Source organism: Lytechinus pictus, chromosome 8 (assembly GCF_037042905.1).
Source record: "Lytechinus pictus isolate F3 Inbred chromosome 8, Lp3.0, whole genome shotgun sequence".
Taxonomy (NCBI): Eukaryota; Metazoa; Echinodermata; class Echinoidea; order Temnopleuroida; family Toxopneustidae; genus Lytechinus; species Lytechinus pictus.
The window spans coordinates 19,278,973-19,297,224 of NC_087252.1; the positions used below are offsets into that span (position 1 = coordinate 19,278,973).

At 36.5% G+C, this 18,252-nt stretch overlaps 2 protein-coding genes across 6 annotated transcripts in view; one reads left to right on the top strand and one right to left on the bottom strand.

Moving 5' to 3' along the window:
* Positions 1 to 2,844: 2,844 nt before the first annotated feature.
* Positions 2,845 to 12,043, bottom strand: LOC129266738 (uncharacterized). Of its 2 annotated transcripts, none has more exons than XM_054904554.2 (2): positions 11,907 to 12,043; positions 2,845 to 5,845 (listed from the first exon to the last, which is right to left on the bottom strand). In XM_054904554.2, exon 2 carries the CDS (start codon positions 5,757 to 5,759, stop codon positions 5,199 to 5,201), a length of 561 nt encoding a protein of 186 aa, XP_054760529.1. In that variant the 5' UTR covers positions 5,760 to 5,845; positions 11,907 to 12,043; the 3' UTR covers positions 2,845 to 5,198. The 2 variants fall into 2 exon arrangements, with proteins under 2 accessions (XP_054760529.1, XP_063959782.1); XM_064103712.1 differs by lacking the exon at positions 11,907 to 12,043 and adding an exon at positions 9,349 to 9,370.
* A 171-nt stretch (positions 12,044 to 12,214) lies between these two features.
* Positions 12,215 to 18,252, top strand: part of LOC129266254 (cilia- and flagella-associated protein 91-like) — a 33,132-nt gene continuing 27,094 nt past the window's right edge. For 2 of the 4 annotated variants that reach the window (XM_064103716.1, XM_064103713.1), the window contains exons 1-4: positions 12,231 to 12,490; positions 15,517 to 15,593; positions 16,405 to 16,562; positions 17,867 to 18,010. In XM_064103716.1, the coding sequence (XP_063959786.1) occupies positions 12,424 to 12,490; positions 15,517 to 15,593; positions 16,405 to 16,562; positions 17,867 to 18,010 (446 nt within the window). In that variant the 5' untranslated portion in view covers positions 12,231 to 12,423. Of the gene's footprint in view, positions 12,491 to 15,516; positions 15,594 to 16,404; positions 16,563 to 17,866; positions 18,011 to 18,252 lie in introns of all 4 variants that reach the window. The other 2 variants (XM_064103717.1, XM_064103714.1) reach the window with 2 other exon arrangements.

Below are 18,252 nucleotides of genomic sequence, written 5' to 3' on the forward strand. Positions count from 1 at the left end.
GATTATTTTATCCACTGAACCACCATTGTTGTAGATAACTAGATGAGAGATTTGTAAGAGAGAAGAGGATACAATTTTTTTCTTTATCAATCATTATCTCTGCAAACGGCCTCCCCTCGCCCCCGCTTTATTCAGTCAACTGACATCCCATAATGCTTACCAGTCACAAGCGTGACGTCACAAGGCTCTGCAATAAAGATGAACGGCCAATCAGAATCGAGACTGGCCTTGATATGCAAATTAGGTTGGTGGGCGCGCGAGGCGATCGTTTTCACAGGGGCTCCGAGTGACGTCACTGAACTGTGGCGTAGCAAGGGCCATAAAGAAAATAGAGAGGGGGGGGGGGGCAATACTAGATATGCATATATATATACCGGTATCATACAATGATTGTACGTTCAGTTGGAATACTAGTATACTGCATTGATGTTGTCCTCGATTTCTCTTTCGCTCTCTCACCAATTATGTTTCGGTCTCTTTCGTTCTCTCTCTCTTTCTCTCCATCTCTCTCCTTCCCAGTTCCTTTGCCATGATAGCGTTATCCTTATCTCATTACACGTGGCATTCCTCCTCCACTCTTTCTCTCTTTCATACGTTCATTTCGATTTTGTGTCATCTTTTTTCCCGTGTGTCGGGAGTGGGCTGGTGGGGGGGGGGGGGGGGCTTTACTATAAAGAATTGTACAATTTGTTTAATTACTGCAGAGCTATTATCTCACATTTTTAACACGAAAAAGTGATATTTCCTTGATATTCGCACATTTGCCAATCTAAAAGTATAAATTATTTTCAAGCATACCACCTCCAAAAACTCAAACTCCAAAAGAAAATAAAAACAACCAAACAAAAAAGGGCGGTTATTCCCCAACTTTTTTTTCTTGAAACGCTAAATTTGTATAATACATTCTTATCAATAAAATTAAACAATCGTAATAATTAGTTATCTCCCTTCATGTCCTTACGTCAAAATATGATAAACTATAGTTATTAAGTAACAAACAACATTATCAATAGTACCACTGATATGGGAATCTAGATTAACTACAACGTAGGTATTATTGTCATTATCCCAAAAGGCCACCAGATTTAATTCAGCGTAGTTGAAAGTTAACTCTTAAAAAGAGTTAAGAAAACGACAAATTCTGCTTTAAAACATGATAAACGTATAAGTTAATTTGATTTTTTAATGTGTTTTCACCCGGGCTGCCATTTTTAAAGTAATTTGTTTAAGATGGCAATCTTTCACCAACAGATTTGATAATAGATAATTTTTGTTTGGAATGATAAGTTTTTTTACAACCACTTCAAGCTCAGAATCTTCCTCATTAAAAAATAATAATAATAACTCGATATTGTTCCCTAACACTGTTTTCTATTTTATCCTACACAACCAATTTAACCCTCGTGTTTTTTAAAGAAGATTTGCAAGAGGTTAATACATGTACATGAAAGTGAAATTAAAATACGTGTCTATATAACAAGAAAATTATTTTTTCCAAAAAGTAAAGTGAAATTAGTATAGAGTGAAAAATTACATTACTTTATCCGTCCATGCAAAGTCCACAGACAAGGTCAAATGTAAGTTGGGAATTGCGAAATAAAAGTAGATAAAGGACGTTTATCCATTTCAAGGATGACTATTATTCAAGAAAAATAAAGAACAAATTGTGAAATAAAATGGTGATACACAGATTATAAAGGGACTTTAAGCGAATGCAATGAGAGGCGACGGCGAAAAAATTAAAGTCCTTCAAGGAAAAATGAAGATGAGAAAGAAACAAATAAAATGAAACATGAGAAGAATAACAAAGAATAAATGAATTCCATCCATGAATTTTCTTTTTGTTCATTCAACCTCAGGCAAAGTGACCTACTTATGATTCAGTCAGAGGGTAGCAACAGGAATATCATAAATATAATTTATTTGTAATGAAAAATATGAGCGTTCGGAGAGAGGTAAAAGAGGAGGAGCTGGAAGAGACGGATACAGTTTGGGTATAGTAATGTACGTTTATATGTATGCTAACCGATTATAGCGAATTGTCGAAAATTATATCATCCATGCAGGGATGTGGGCTTGGATCCTAAAGGGTCAAGATCGGAGATGGAGGTTGCATAGGCAAATAAAGCATTGGTGGACCGTGGGATAGAGAGAGAGAGGGGGGGGGCATACATATAGACATACAGAGGAGGGGGTGGAGAGGGGGAGGGGGAAAGGCAGGAAGACAGAGAGGATGGGGGAAAACATGCACCATCTAAAAAAACGAGTTTGAGGAGCATAAGAAAACATAACATTTATTTTTTGTCATACAAAAGAAACTTTGAAATTAGCAGAGTGAATTTAGACACAATTAGAACCCCCTCTTTTTAAATAGATAATGTTCATGGGGAGATATCAGCTGCATGGACGAGAATGCGAGTGTCTGGGAATGATAAGAAGAAAATATGACTCATCATTCATTATTGTATGATGGATCGACTACAAAAAGAGAGGAAGCTAGGGAGAAGAATATATTGAGAAACGAGGGAAGGAGAGAGAAGGAACTGAGACGACAATGTTGATTTATAAAAATTATCCCTCAATCTCTGCCATTGTTAGGCATTATAACTATTTGTTATATTTAGGGGAAGCGCCAGAGTATTTTGAGGGGGGGGGGGTAATGCTCCGTGCCCCCTACGATCTCATTCTCTAGCACTTAATCACCATCCGCTATATTTTCTCTCTCCCCTTTCTCACCCGACCCCACCCCCTTTCTCTCCATGCTCTTACCTCCCCTCTCTCTCTCTTTCCATGATATTGACTTATTTTGTGAAAAGATACGAAGCGATTGGCCATTTGTATATATATTTTTTTTCTACTTTTGTATTATTTATTTAGCTATACTTTAGCCCTATTTTTCGCACATTTACACTTTAGTCTAAATATCAAACGTGTAAAAATTGCATCACACAGGACGGCAACTTAAAATCTAATGTCAATTGAAGCAAAAATATCAGAAAATATAAACAAAATATGATTAATGGGTGGAATTGTTGCATATGAATCATGGTTTTGAAATATATGTAAGTGTTGGGACAAACTCTTTAAAAAAGGAAAATAGTTGAAATATGGAATATTTCGTAATAGCGATCATTGCGTAGAAAAAATATTCATACATTAATAGCAATATATATCATTAAAATAAGTTATACATGTCATCATGAATTAGAGATATCCCTATATAAATCTTCATATCTACAACAATGGAATGTTTAAGAATGTCTCTGTGTAGCAGCTCTTTTTTATTTCACATGTATCAAACTCATCTTCAAATAAATACTCTAACATTCACTTATCAACTTTGCCGTTTTGGAGACATTCTGTATGCGCGAATGCCGAGGCGGAATGACAAATGTAACTTGACTTTAAACCAAATTATCATACCAAACTTGTGCTGATATGAATTTATAAACATCTTATTCTTAATTAATCTGAAAAGTTTCGGATAATAGTATGAATTATATGACACCTGTAAAGATACTTGTCATATGATTGGTTGTTTGATGTCGATCATTCAGCCCATTTTTTAATGTTGTCATCATCCTTGCAATTTTGGATCCATTCATCGCCTCGTCGAATGGATAATTTCGTCTTTCACCGCATGAAGTATTCTGTACATTGCACTTATAAACATTCGTTACTTGTATACTGAATAGTTTTTGAGTACCTCTTCAAATTAATCGCTCTCTACACTAAAAGGAGAACGTAAAGCCATATTGAAAACAAATCCCAGAATGCATTGCCCGTTTGTTGACATTCAGCCTGAAGTAGGGCAAATTGAAAGGTCACAGTCGGCGCACGTAAGGCGATGACGGCATTGGCATGCGCGTATAGATCGCCGAGGCTCGCCCTGTCATTATGACGTCATACTTGAATCAAGTGACGTCACAATAAATGATTAGTGAACTTGTGTTCCCTGATTTTGAACAGTCTCGTTTCTTTATGACGTCATAATTGAATCAAGTGACATCACATTAGTGAACTTGGGTTCGCTGATTTTGAAAAGTCTCGTAAAGTGAGACGCGTAACGTGTAAATTTTAGGGTATCAAAGGTTTTCAAAATTATATCACGTCATGCACATTTAGGCATTCGCTAATAGTTCATTTCTAAATTGTGTACGTGATTGTAAGTATGGCTTTAAAAAGATAATATACAACATAAACGCATTCATTTACTTTGCCATTTGGGAATGTTCCAAATTTCAAACAAACTATTTCAATATTAATCGATACACTCATCATTATAACCTCGTTTTGGGTAGTTGTGTGAATTGTCAAATGTTATGCACCTAAAAGTCACTTAATCAACTTTGCCCGATACGGGTGTGTAGCTTTATCAATTCCGTGCAAGCATACTATAAATTACACATTTAGACACATAACTGATACTACGATTGCTTTGTGAATGGCATTACGAAGTACTATGGAATTTGTATTTTAAGCAACATGTATTAAAATGCTAAAATTGATTGCAACCATTTACAACTAATATATAATTATAGTGTGTTCAATTTTATTTTGTGTCTCCGCCAGTCTACTTTAATAGTTGATTAACTATGGCAGTAAACATGCAGGTAAAGACTGTAAATTAACGGAGATGTATACACCTCAACTAACGGTTATTGCAGTGTCTATAAGCAGCATATTGTCACAAGTCCAATAGGTTGGCTGTATTTCGAAATACAGGTTTCGAAATTTATTCAGCCGGCATCTTTGGTAAACATAAACTATTATATTTCAACTTTAACTTACCATAACAACAACGAATATAATTATAACAATGATAGGTCGTTTTTTTTTGTACAGGAAAGTAGTAGTTACCTTTTCGTCTGGCATAATTTGGATTAAAGCATGGACCTCAGAGTAGTAGGTCCAGGTGGGTGTTTCATAAAGCTGTTCGTAAGTTAAGAGCGACTTTAAGAACGACTGGTGATCCTTTCTTGTGGTAGAGTATATACCAAAATGTTCATTGGCGATGGTTTAGCGCGTAAGAAAGGATCACCAGTCGTTCTTAAAGTCGCTCTTAACTTACGAACAGCTTTATGAAACGGACCCCAGGATTAAAGGAACATAACGTCTTCGTTGCAGGTCAAGTTGTCTGAATTTATGAGGAGATGGCTCTGGAATGTGTCATAAAATATGTTGCAACTTTAAATGCTTCAGTCTGTTTTCTCAAATATCTTAGCGAGTTGAGGCTGCCTAGCTCTGATAGCCAGGGACAATGTCTTGTAGGCTTGTGGTCCTTTGTCCGATAATGAATCCACCATAATCCTTGCCTTGTCCTCTTTACTAGCACCTGCCCTTATTCTGTTACAGTCATTGCTGGTTAGGGTGCCCTCTTGCTTCATGTAATCCACAAGATCTTCAGTCTGGATGTTCAGAATGAGCGAATCTCGGCGCTTCAGGACGCGGTTCCGTTCAAACTCCCCGTTCTCTTTGTCCGACGCGCACACGGCGGTATCGTCCAGCTTGCGGACGATGTGCGCATATCGCTCGCGGAGCGCGTACCGGAAATGCTGATATGCCATGGTGTCTTTGGTCATGATGAGGTTGAGAAGACGTCGTGCGCGCTCCTGGCGGGATTTGACGGCGTAGATCTTGTCGACTTCGAATGACGTCAGGACGGTTCCGTTGAGGTAAAGGCATACTTGTTCGGCATCGATCTCCTCAGCGATGATGTCTGCATTCTGCTGGAGCTTTTCTTTGTACCGGACGTCCATCTTCTTTCACGTGACCTCCAAAGTTCTGTCGAAGCTGCGACGATTGTGAAAATAGGCCTATTGACTTTCAAATTGGACGGAATGATCTGCAAGTGAGAAAGTCAGAAAAAATGGGCAAAATAAGCAATGCAAACACAAATTAACAACCAAAAGGGCCTTTTCACACGTGAATCTTGAATCATCATTGTAATGATGATTGCAATTCGTTTTTAGAATCATCAGACCTTTCACACGGAAAATTTGTACCGTAATTTGAGTGAAACTTAACTGGAATTCACCTCCGGAGTAGAATTTGAATATGTGATTAGCGTTCGTGATTCTAGTTTTGTTTCATACGTGCTAAATATTCGTCATTAGCCTTATTTTCCACTGGAATCATCATTCAAATTACTTTCTTTTTACCGTGTGAAAGGGCGGAAATAAAGTGATTGAACCGATCATCATGCGTTCTCATGCACCATGCCTACACTTCCCCTAAAAAATAGGGATTTTAAAACACAATGTACTTCATTTAAACTAGAGTCGCCATAATCATGATAAGATCAGACGAGTCCACAAAATACACCTTGCAGAGGCGGCGGAGCGAAATTGAAAGTGTTGGGGCACAGTGAAAAAACGGCACCTATTCTTTCGAAAAGGGTACTATCTTAAACATGGCCGTATGCAGAAATTTTTCGCTGGGGAGAGGGGGGGGGGGCAGCATGCATAAACATTTGGGGGGGGGGAATCGAAAGCGAGGGAGTGAAGTAGCGAGCTTATCATTGAGGCACTTTTGAATTTTTGTAAAGTGAAATTGTTGGATTTTGTGCATATTTTTGGTGAATTTTGTGAAAATCTATACAGTAAAAAAAATATGTGTGTTTTCAAAATTTCGGGGAGGGGGGTATCTGCCCCCCCCCCCCGCTGCATACGGCCATGATAACTCTTAAAACAAATGCATATGGAAAACTAGCGGACAGAAGGTCCTCGCTGCACGCGCGCACCCTTATAACACGCAGAATTCCCTTGCATTATACCCTTTTTTCACAAACAAATGTGTATCAAGGACAAGCGTTGATTCAGATAGAATTTCCGCCCCCCTGAAATGAATGGTAACAACTTCTTCTATCAGATGACCATAATTTTTTTTACATTCAGTTGGTGGGAAATATGGCACTTTACTACACTAAAATCACTCAAAACCATCCATAGTCAGGAATATGTATTGGGATAATGGGTTTGGGGGACATTTTTATAGTACCCGGGTGGATTATATCCGTCGTCACATCGCTGGGTGGTGGTATCATGAATTTCCGCCCAGATTATAATAAAGGGCACATTGTAAGGCAAATACTCATGAAAGAACCATGGAGATTGGTTAATAAGGAAATAGGGCACTTTTATCATCAAATCAGAGGAGATTTTCTTTGTGATAGTGATGTCCGAAGAGCAAACCTACACTCGTGACGGGTCCATTATGTATACGAGGGGTGCATCCTAGCTTACCACTGCATAGCTAAGTCTGAAAATTAAGTTTTACTTATTTCTTTCATTTTATAATGATGTTTAAATGTTCAAACAACGATAATTCATGAAAATTGACTCAAAATATTGCGAATCAATGCTAAAACATTATCTGTGTATACATTTTATCCCTCTGTAATGCTATTTCCCCCATAAAGCCGCAATGGAACATTCCGCACCACTAGTCATACGATGATCGCGAGGTCTGCAAACGTCGTCTGCTATGTTTTTACATGTCCGGTACACTGCATACAAGTTTTCGATATGCTTCTCTACCGCACTGACATGCCTCATAAAACTTAGGGCATATGTAGGTTAATTTTTACAAGTTTTTTTCATTTCATATGCACTCGTAGAAAGAAGCAGAACGGCGCTAAATAAAGAAACCGGGCGCTCATCGGGCACGAAAAGAGTGTTTTTTTTCAGGATATGAAGAACAGACGACTACGAGAAGGCAATGGGACACTCGTCAACACATAAACCAGGTCCTTCTCAGGTGAAAGGGACAGAACACGTCCGTGTGTGCTTTTTCTTAGGTAAAAAGGGGCACTGATAAGAGAAAGGGCACCTATAAGAAGGCAACGGGGCACTTGCTAACGGCATAAAACGGGCCCTTCTCAGGTGAGACGGGCACAGGACATGTTCGTGAGGGGCACTTTTCTTGGGTAAAAAGGGGCACTGATACGAGAAAAGACACCTATAAGATGGCAAGAGGGCACTTGCTCAGACATAAAACGGGTTCTTCTCAGGTGAAAGGGGCACAGAACACGATCGTGAGGGGGATTTTGGGGTAAACTTTGGCACACTGATACAAGATTATGGTACATGCTAACACATGAAACGGGTCCTTCTCAGGTGAAAAGGACACAGAACACGTCGGCAATGAGGAGGGCTTTTTTGGAGAAAAAAATGGCACTTATACGAGAAAGGGCACTTGGAAACACCTAAAACGGGTCCTCTTCCAATGAAAGAGGCACTGCACACGTTCATGAGGGGGCATTTTTCTTGCGTAAAAAGGTCACCTTTTCAGTGCTTCAAAAAGTGGGGGGGGGGGGGCACTTTGTCCCCCCCCCCGAACCCCAGGATCGCCGCCCCCTGACACCATAGGCGGCCACGCTAGAATTCCTATTGTGATGGATTGGCGGAGGAGGGGGGGGGGTGTGCAAGGGTGACTATATTATAAAGTTAACACGGCCCTGCTGATCTCTGTTTTTATACTCTATATCCTCTTTTTTCATTACTTGAAATATCATAAGGCGGTGGCCCCTCTGCCCACCCCTCTCCCCTGACGCCGCCCTCGCCATACATAGTACACAACGTTTAGAAACTATGGAGGTGAGTACTCAATCTCCGTCAGTGTTCAATTAAAGCAAGCATTAAATAAAATAGTTCATATTAATAAAGTGATAGGCCTACACATAGAAAAAAAAAATTGACATCGGCACACGCAGCATGACTTTACAAAAATCATTACAAACATGACAAACCTGCACACAAATAAAATGCGTCCTACCTTGTCTTTAAAGACAACGACAGAAGCCCAAAATATACATTATTTGAAAGATAAGACGAGGTATAACACTAACACAACAATTCAAGTTCCATTCATTGTCATGATTACCCATTATTGTTTTGTAGACACCATGGTGTATATTACTTTAGAAACGCTCAAATTCATGAGTTTTGAAAATGCGCTTTGCTGCGCTTATCACCGTACTGAATTTGTACAATTACACGCCATGAATGATATTATGTAAACTGAGCTTTGACTATTAGTATTTGCATTTGTAGAAATCGATAATTTTTTTTTAGATTGTGAATTTGATGGAATTTTTAAAATCAATTTTACGACGAAAACAACCTGATAAATACAGCTCTATACATAAAAAAAAAAACTTTCGGGGGGTGGAGTATTTTCAAAGTTATGTATATAAGAAGATGAAATGTTGACAGTTGCTGACAAAAATGCCCCCTTCAATTATGTTATCAATTGAAAGTATACCCCCGTCTTTATCATTAACACGATTTGCTGGCTGACACTTTCCACATCAGTTGCGAAAAACAGAAATCAAAATATGCTACTCACCCTGAAATGATGACGCCTATAAGCAGGGCACATCAATCACATTTGAAATCATTATGGTTAGCCCGAAATAATATCAGTATAGTGTGAGTTATACTCATGCTTCAATACACACAGACATAGAAACGTTTATGACCTTCGTTTGCATTGAATTGAAGTTGACTGTTTTTTTATTGTCAGTGATCATTCAATTACGTCACAAAAGCATACAATTCCGTCATTGAGTCATTTTAACTCAATAGAAAAAAAAATTCACAAAAATATGTATAAAGTTGGTTACCGTGGTGATTTAAAAAATGACATTGCTGGGTGGCAATATTTCTAATTCAATAGACGGCTCAAACAATGTTGATGAGAGTTATGGTCCATTGATTTCGCCGGGTATTCAAACAAGATATCTGTACCCACTAAAATCATGGCGTCGGTTTACTTGCCTTATTTATAGAAAATGTGATTTTGTTTTGTAATAGTAATATTTATTTCATTCAGTTCAAATCATACAAGTAATGGTACATTGCAAAATGTTACAATGAAAATCAACAAAAACACTGTTCATAAAAACAAATAACTATTCTTAATACGGAAAATGGGAAAAATCTTAGTACTTTTAATTCATACAGGCGGATAATCATTCGTAACCAAAAAAGGGGGAAACATTAGCCATTTATAACCACTGAAAATTCACAAAAGCACATTTTAATAGTTATGCAGAAAATATTCCATTGCTCAATGTTTAATGGAACTGAATGAAACTTACAATATAAAAGGAGAAAGTATCATAAGCTTCCAAGTGAGTGATATTAAGGAACGATTCCTTGTTTGCTCTTGTACGAGAGAAAATGATTTTGATGTCCGGAAAAATAGGTTCAAGTCAATTGGTGGGAGGAATTCTATATGATTTATTATCGATACGGGGCATTTGCGGTCATAAGAGCCCTGGCAGTTGCATCATATAACATAATGACTGACTTAATAGCCGAAATAAAGAGATGGTTTAAGAATATAAATAACATACGAAACAGGCCCTATGTAAAGACAATTTGAGAATATAATTTCGATAAATCTTGGCAACTTCTTGTTTTTCACTAAATGAAAATTTAAATATGATAGGAAATTGTTTCAGGCCTTACCAATGTATTTTTCCCATCTTTGATCATAATATTTCACATATTTTTAGTTCAAATTGAAAAGACTAAATTTTGCTCATTTTAGATTTCCTGAAATGCGGAACAGTTGCTGAACAATCGTCATCATTAATGAAACAATAGGGGGCAATATAAGCTAAATCGGACTAAAATTATCCAGCATTAACAATATTACAAAATTGGCACAGCAAATGATTATGCTAGATAAAACACTTTTCAAATGTGAACTAGCATGACCTTTCAAAGTATATGACAACAGCCTCAACACAGTGCGTCCCAGAGAAGGGAAACTCATTTTTGAGAGCCTGTATCCCAGTCATGAAATGCATTTTGGATCTGACATTGATAGAATGAGTGGAATCCTGAGACCCAATCTCGCCGCGTCGCGCATAGCAGATATTATGACCTATATAAAAACACAAACAATTTGGGAAGAAATTCATATTGACGTTTGAATCCGTCCTCATTCTCATGTACAATTCTAATGAACAGAATATTTTAAAAAATCCCCCAGAAATGCTAATGATCCATTCAGTCATCCTCTTCTCACTCACTCTCGTATACCTCGAAATAAATATTGACCCATGCTTTTATGTGCAACATATGGTTTTGGCATTGAAATGTAAAATTCTTCATCAATTTATCAAATGCATAAACTTTATGTGCCATAAAGGTATTATACAAAAAAGAGGGGGGGGGGGGAGAACTTGATGATCGAGATAGATCATAAACAATTTGCCAATGCTAAATAAGAAATAGGCCTTAATTTATGAAACCTAAGGCTTAAGTTTTTTGTGGAACGCACTTAATGTACACATTATAAACATCTTTGACTCTACTAATCCCAAAATTAAAAAACATATCTTTACTCTTTAAATATACACTTATGATTTTGTCGTCATCGTAGGCCAACATAACATTTGGTTTGACCATCTATAAATTCTATATGAATTATACATAGGTGTATATTCTTTATCATTGAGATGAGACGAGACTTTGTTTGTGACGATTGTTTGTGACGATTTAGAAAGTTGTAGGCATATACATGTACGGCCGGTCTATTCCGAATCGAAAGATTTGGCAAAGATTTAGTTTGATTGAACAAATGGTAAGACTTCGCTTTACCTTCAGTTTTTAGTGCATGTTTACTCATTGTTAATTTCCCAACACGGCATTTTAGCTTTTCAGAATGACAACTGATCAAATGCGTGGCGCCGCGGCGCTCCGAATAGAAAACACACTCAAGTATCACAATACTCAATATGTTTTTTTACGTTAGAAACAACCATTTAAGCCCGTTTTTACCTGGAAATTCAAGTGATATTATCTTATATAAACATGCAATCCTTGCTAATCATATACAACATACTATCATCTAAATTGAAAAAAAGTGAAATAGAACATATATATATTTACCTTGTAATACATCACTTGCACTGTTAATGCTTTTCGAAAAACATATACAAGAATGGTGTATATTCTTACTATACGTAATGCGTGAAAATATGGTGTTCTGCGGTGACATTAGACTGAAATTGTGTTCGTACATTAGTCACAATCGCGAAGTAAATATTATGGCCAATTTGTTGGACTAATAAAAATACTTTTGTTCAGTTTATATATATTGAAAATATAAATTTTACCATCATTAATTGTAAAAATAATTATTAAAGATTTTAAATATAATTTATATCAATAATAATTTGTTAAATGACTAATATTATAATGAAAACAATACTATTTCAAGCAATGTACGCACGTTACTATGGTTCCCAATCGGGTAATCAAGATATGTGATTGACGTATCTGGATTGAACACCTCCATTGCATTGACGATTGGTTACGAAGATATTTTATAACTTCACATTTTTTTTGTTATAAGAAAAAAATAAAGACAAATCAAACCTTTATTCTGATAAAGTAGACTTCCAAGATGTCTGCAGCCCAAGCGGTTCGCCGACCCCGCATCCAGCAGGCGAGAACGCACGATTATTTGTATGGTAAGTCGACCAAAAAATTGCGATTTGCCAGCTGCTATCGCGCCGCGCCCTGTGGCATAGCATAGGCATGGGCATGGTGAATGTGCGTGGAATAGCGGCTGACTGCGCAGGCAGTAGACAGGAATAACCGTCGTTTCTGGGGATTTATTCAACAATTTCTGACATTTTACTGTAATCCCCATTTACCGACGGTAGGGTGTACGTGTGGGCTCGCATGTGTTCTCATTCCCTCCCTTTTGTCAATTCACAGTCCAAAGTTTGATGTAATTTTACACATCGAATTTACAATCTAAGGACAACAAACTTTTAATTGATGATATTCCAACATTTAAATACTTTAAACGATATAGATGAAAAAGGCATGAAAAATATACTTTACCGATGTTTAATTGGGTTGAACACGATAAAAATGGTCAAAATGGCAGCCAAACTATAAAATATTTACAAACGAACGTCAACAATCACGAATGTGATATCGATATTGCTTTCGATATTATACGATCTGCTCCATATGCGAACGAAACCGAAGATAAACGATACTAGTTATACTAGTACGAGTACTAGTTATAATCGCGATATATCGATTCGAGACATTAAGTTAATAACGACAATGACGTCATTCAAGATGGCAACTTGCAAGAAAAACCGTCAGGTCAGGTGAAAATGTCTTAGATGACAGATTTCTCAATCATCCAGAGGATTTTTTTCAATAACTCCGGCCCAAGGTATGCAATTACTTAAGTTATATATATTTCCCTGATAATGGAAACCATGAAACTTTCAATTTTGCTTAAAAAACAGTTTTAAATCGCGATCTATAAAACGCTAGTTCACTATACGTTGGCTGTGTAGGTACGGGGCCCCATCCCCTTCAGTCTATGTATGGTGAGTGGAGTCAACGTAGTTCAGCGGAACAACCAAAATACAGAGACTGAAGCTTTTGGTCTACGCAGGCAGGGGATGGGGAGAGATAGCGAGAAGAGAGATTGAAATTTCTTTGTCATTTGATCTGTTTTGTTAAGTGGTCCATGTGTCATAGTTATGATGAATTATTCATTGACAATTGTGTGATGCCTAAGACAAGTGTAATACTAATAATGATAATATGATTATGATGGGCATGATGGGGACTGGGGTGTCCAAACTTTGCGGACTTTTCAAAAATATTATTCAGGCTTAATTTTGTTCACAAAATATTCACAATTTATACAAAACCAATTTAAGAAATATTTACCACATTGACGGCAAGATCGTAAACTATAAAATCATTGACGATAATATGAAGTAGGACTGTAGTCTAGCCTAGATCAATATAGGTTTCGCCGGTATCGCGATATCAAAATTCCCTTCCCATCGACGAATGCGCGCTGTGCTGGAAAACCGTTCTGAAAAAGTGTGACCTAACTTCGCGGACCGAAGTTTTTGAGGAGATTTAAACAAAAACTCAAGCTCAAAAAGTGAGATATTTATATCAGATTGACGATAAAATTCTACCACATTTAACTCACATTTCTGATGATATCTGCTTGCAAATGATGATATCGTGATGCTTGTTGAGAATATCAGATTTCTTTGGAATGGGCGCTAACGGCGACAAATTTGCCGATCTATTGTCAATATTTTCATGAATACTGAACTCATCCTTAAAAAAATTACGCCAAAGGGTAATTTTAAGTCGCTTTTCACGTTGATGATGTCAGATTTTAAGAATATTGTCTAGTTTTTTAGATAATGACCGTCCGCGAAGTATGGATACACGCGAAGTTTGAACTTTGGACTCACTGCTATAGTAGACTAGCCTACAAGTTTCTTGAAAATGAAAAAAGAAAGTTGAAAATTGAATCTTTTTACTCAGACAAGTCAGAGTCAGAGAGACAGAGTCGCTAGTACTAAAGTTAGTCAGATGAGTTGTGAGAATGAAATTTTGAAAACATGTAGTCTACATCAGAAATCCTCTTGCGGTGTCTTTTTTTAGTTGTGGTACTTGTGAACGAAAATGGTTGACCAGGCATAGTAGTAGAATGGGTCATATTGTCTCTAACATTAGCTCTTACAAGAGACATACCCCCCCCCCCCCAAAAAAAAAAAAAAAAGAAAACAAGCTCCAAAAGTTTTTAAGTTAAAAGAAGTATTAAATTGTTGACTATTCATCCCCTTTATTTTGGCAATTTGTTAGTAAGATTTTGGGGAGGAGGTAAAACAACCAATTGTCATCATCATCATTATCATTATGGCTTGCCAATTACTATCAAACTTATAGTGCAGTGTGGCTCAAGACCGGATGTTTGTGATAAAAATCAGATTGAATTTTTGATTTCTAAAATTAACAAGAGATCTGGGTGTCAAAGTGTTTTTTAAGAGACGCCACAAAAACCTTTGCACAAATGTCAATTTCTAATTTTAATGCTTTCCTCCTACTTTTCAGATTTAAAGATAAATGCCAGTGGTGGTGACGACTTCAAAATGAGTTCGTACAGAATCCAATGAAATGACCAGCAAAGTGTCTGTTTGTATAAAAAAACATGTGCCAAAGGATTCTGGAAGAAATTGTGTAATTGCTGAGAAATTGGCTAATAAGCATGGGATTCGGGTCAAGCGTTGGGCCGACATTCAAAGCAATAATAATGCACTGTCCCACATGCGCTTATCTGTGTTGGTGATCTCCAGTGTGAACTTTTTTAGCGTAGATTTCAAGATTTCACAAAGTTCAGTTTATGTAACTGTACCAGATATAGATCCTCGATGATATAGTGACACTTAAGCCTGGTTTTACTTACTTTCTCATGAAATCAGTGTTTACTGTGCAACTACTTTCATTTATCTTTAATAATATTTTCTTGTGTGTTGAATTAAATCTAGATAAAGTCAGTATAAACTGGCTAGAATGTACTATACTTCCCCCAATTTAGTGTGTGGAGAAATAGAAAAAGGCCAGACAGATCAAGTTCTGTAAGAGAAGAAAGATGGAGAAAAATTATTTGGAGAAAAAAACATGTTTATAATATATATATATTGCTCTTTCACAGATCCCATTTACACATTGTCTAGTGAGAGGGACCATGGCAGAGCTACATTCAAAGCTAATACAACTGTGGAAAGAGTGGTAAGTTTTTCATTGAAAATAACAAACAAACCATATATATTAAACAAGAAATTAAGAAGAAAAAAAGAACTCGGGCAAACAAAACATATACTCGAAGACTAACTTTCAACACAACCCAATCCTGCCGGGTTGGCTCTGCCAAGAGACATTGGATGGTATTCACAAAGAAGCAAAGCATGAAGGGAAAAATCAAAGTCATTTTGCAGGCAAATACCATAATACCATATTTTGACCTTACCATAATCATAAGAATATCATTGCCTGTTATGATCTTTATTAGTGGAGTTCATTGTGACTTACGTAATTTGGTTAAAATTTGGAAATTTTGTTAATCAATTATTGGAGTGTGAGTAAAAAGCAAAATAATTTCAACAGAAAAAAGATATTTTAATAAAATCAATATTCATGCAAGAACCATGATAACAAAGTTCTATTTCTTAGTAATCGTAGGTTTTATTTTTGAATCAAATCTGCTTTAGTAGACTATTAAAAGAGAAACAGGAATGTTAATTTTATTGTAAATTGTTTATTTTTTCATGAATCTGGTTAACTGTATAATGCTCGTTTCACACAGGATTCTCTTTAAGGGCTCCTTTCCCGGAAAAAAAATAAAAATAAAAATAATAATAATAATAATAATAAAAAAAAAAATAATAATAAATAAATAAATAATAAATAAAAAAATAAATAAAAATAAATAAAAATAAATAAATAAAAATTTTCTTATCGTGTCATGTTGCATTCATCCTTTCAAGCTTCATTACATGTTTTCTTTATTAGTAAAATGATATTTTTTGTATCTTATCTTCAGGGCCGTGTCCCCCAGTTCAACACCATGTTCAGTTCATTACGTCACTTCCCGAGGTTCAACGTACGTCTGGATCCCACCGACCCGGTACCTCGATTTGTCTCCAGGCAATGGAGAGGCTATGCTGATCAGGCCAAGGAGGCGCTTGTCAGATACAAGACGTGAGTGATGCAGGGAAAAATTAGGGTTTTTTTTTTTGGGGGGGGGGGGTATTTTTAGCGCCTCGTTTTCAAATCTGCAATATTGGATAAGCTTGAACATGGCAGTGAATGGGATATGATTTCATTAATTTGAGAGGCTGATCGTAAACTTTTTATACATTTGTTATTATAACAAATCTTTATGAAATAGACCCCTGGGGCCCATTTCACAAAGGACTTGCAACTGTTGTGACTTTGCCATAATGGTATTAACTATCATGGCAAAAGGGCTCAGCAGCCAATCAAAATCAAGGTTACCATGGTAGTTGCCATAATGGCAAAGTTACAACAGTTGCAAGTCCTTTATGAAACGGGCCCCAGGTCTACACGTATAAGTATTTGATCTACTTCTCAAATAGTCTAGTTCCACAGGGACTAAAACCATTTGATCTACTATCAATTTGGTCTACCGGTAATTGCTATTTGGTATAAACTATGATTGGTCTAATACCTACTTTGTGCAATTATCATTAGACTAATGCTTAGATGATTTATATTCCACTTTGTTTATTATTTTTGCACTTTGTCAAATTCAGTTCATGAGCTGTCCATCCGATCATATAGACTAAGTGCTGTTAGACCCAAGTGGATATTAGCCAAGATGGGTATAGTCTAACTGGAAAATAGATGAAATGGTAAAAGCTGAAACAGTTGTAGATGAACTTGCACTAGACCATTTGGGATAAAACTAAATGAAATGTAGACAATTTTTTTTTAGATACATTCATTTATTTGTTATTTATAAGTATTTCCTCAAAAGAAAAGCTTCATCAGTTCTCAGTACACAATTCAACTTGGATGATCTACATATAATTGTAAACCCTACACAAAAAGTTAGTGCAGAATCAAACTAATTTCACCTTCACACCTATTCGATATGCACCCCTTTCCTGCTTAAAGTGGGAGTTTATTGAAAGTAAACATAGATTCGACGTGGTGGTAATTGTTAAAGTTGAAATGATTTCATACTTAACTAATTGTATTGCACCCATTAATAATCCTTAGAGGAAGTGTGTGACATAAAAACTGTAAACTCTAAGATATGAACAAAATTTAAAGAACCAAGTCAAATACTTTGTTCTCCCTTTCGGTTTTACCTCACTCAATTTGGTAAGGTAGAAGAAGGTATCAAATTAGAAAAAAAAATCTGCATAGTGCTTAATACATTCGAACGAAGTGGTTCACAGATATATATAGTTTACAAATAATACATTAAGAGATATAAAAAATGATGAGTTTCATAACCTTGTGTTATTCTTTTGCAGATTCAACTATGCTCCGGACCTGAAGATCCCCACCGTTCACCATGCCAATGCTGATGTCGGAGGTCAGAATCGCTACAAGTATTTCAGGCGTCCCATCATTCCATTCCTTCAGCAAGTGCCACCGGAATTCGTCATGGACAACTCGTAAGAGAAAATCAATTTGAGTATTTTACTTATAAACCATTGCAGTTCAGAGTTCATAATTACCTACAGTAAGTTAGGCTGCATCATATTATGACAATATCACTGAAATACATGTACATGTATTTTAGTGAAACTTCAATTAATTGACGGTATCGGGTGCATGATATATCGTATGTCAGGATATTGTATGCAGTCAAGGCTTTATTGTCTTTCAGAAAAGAAATTTTCCATGTGAAAAATTT

Bases quoted from the DNA above. Each gene is read 5' to 3' on its own strand.
- LOC129266738 (XM_054904554.2), bottom strand. From the start codon at position 5,759: ATGGACGTCCGGTACAAAGAAAAGCTCCAGCAGAATGCAGACATCATC.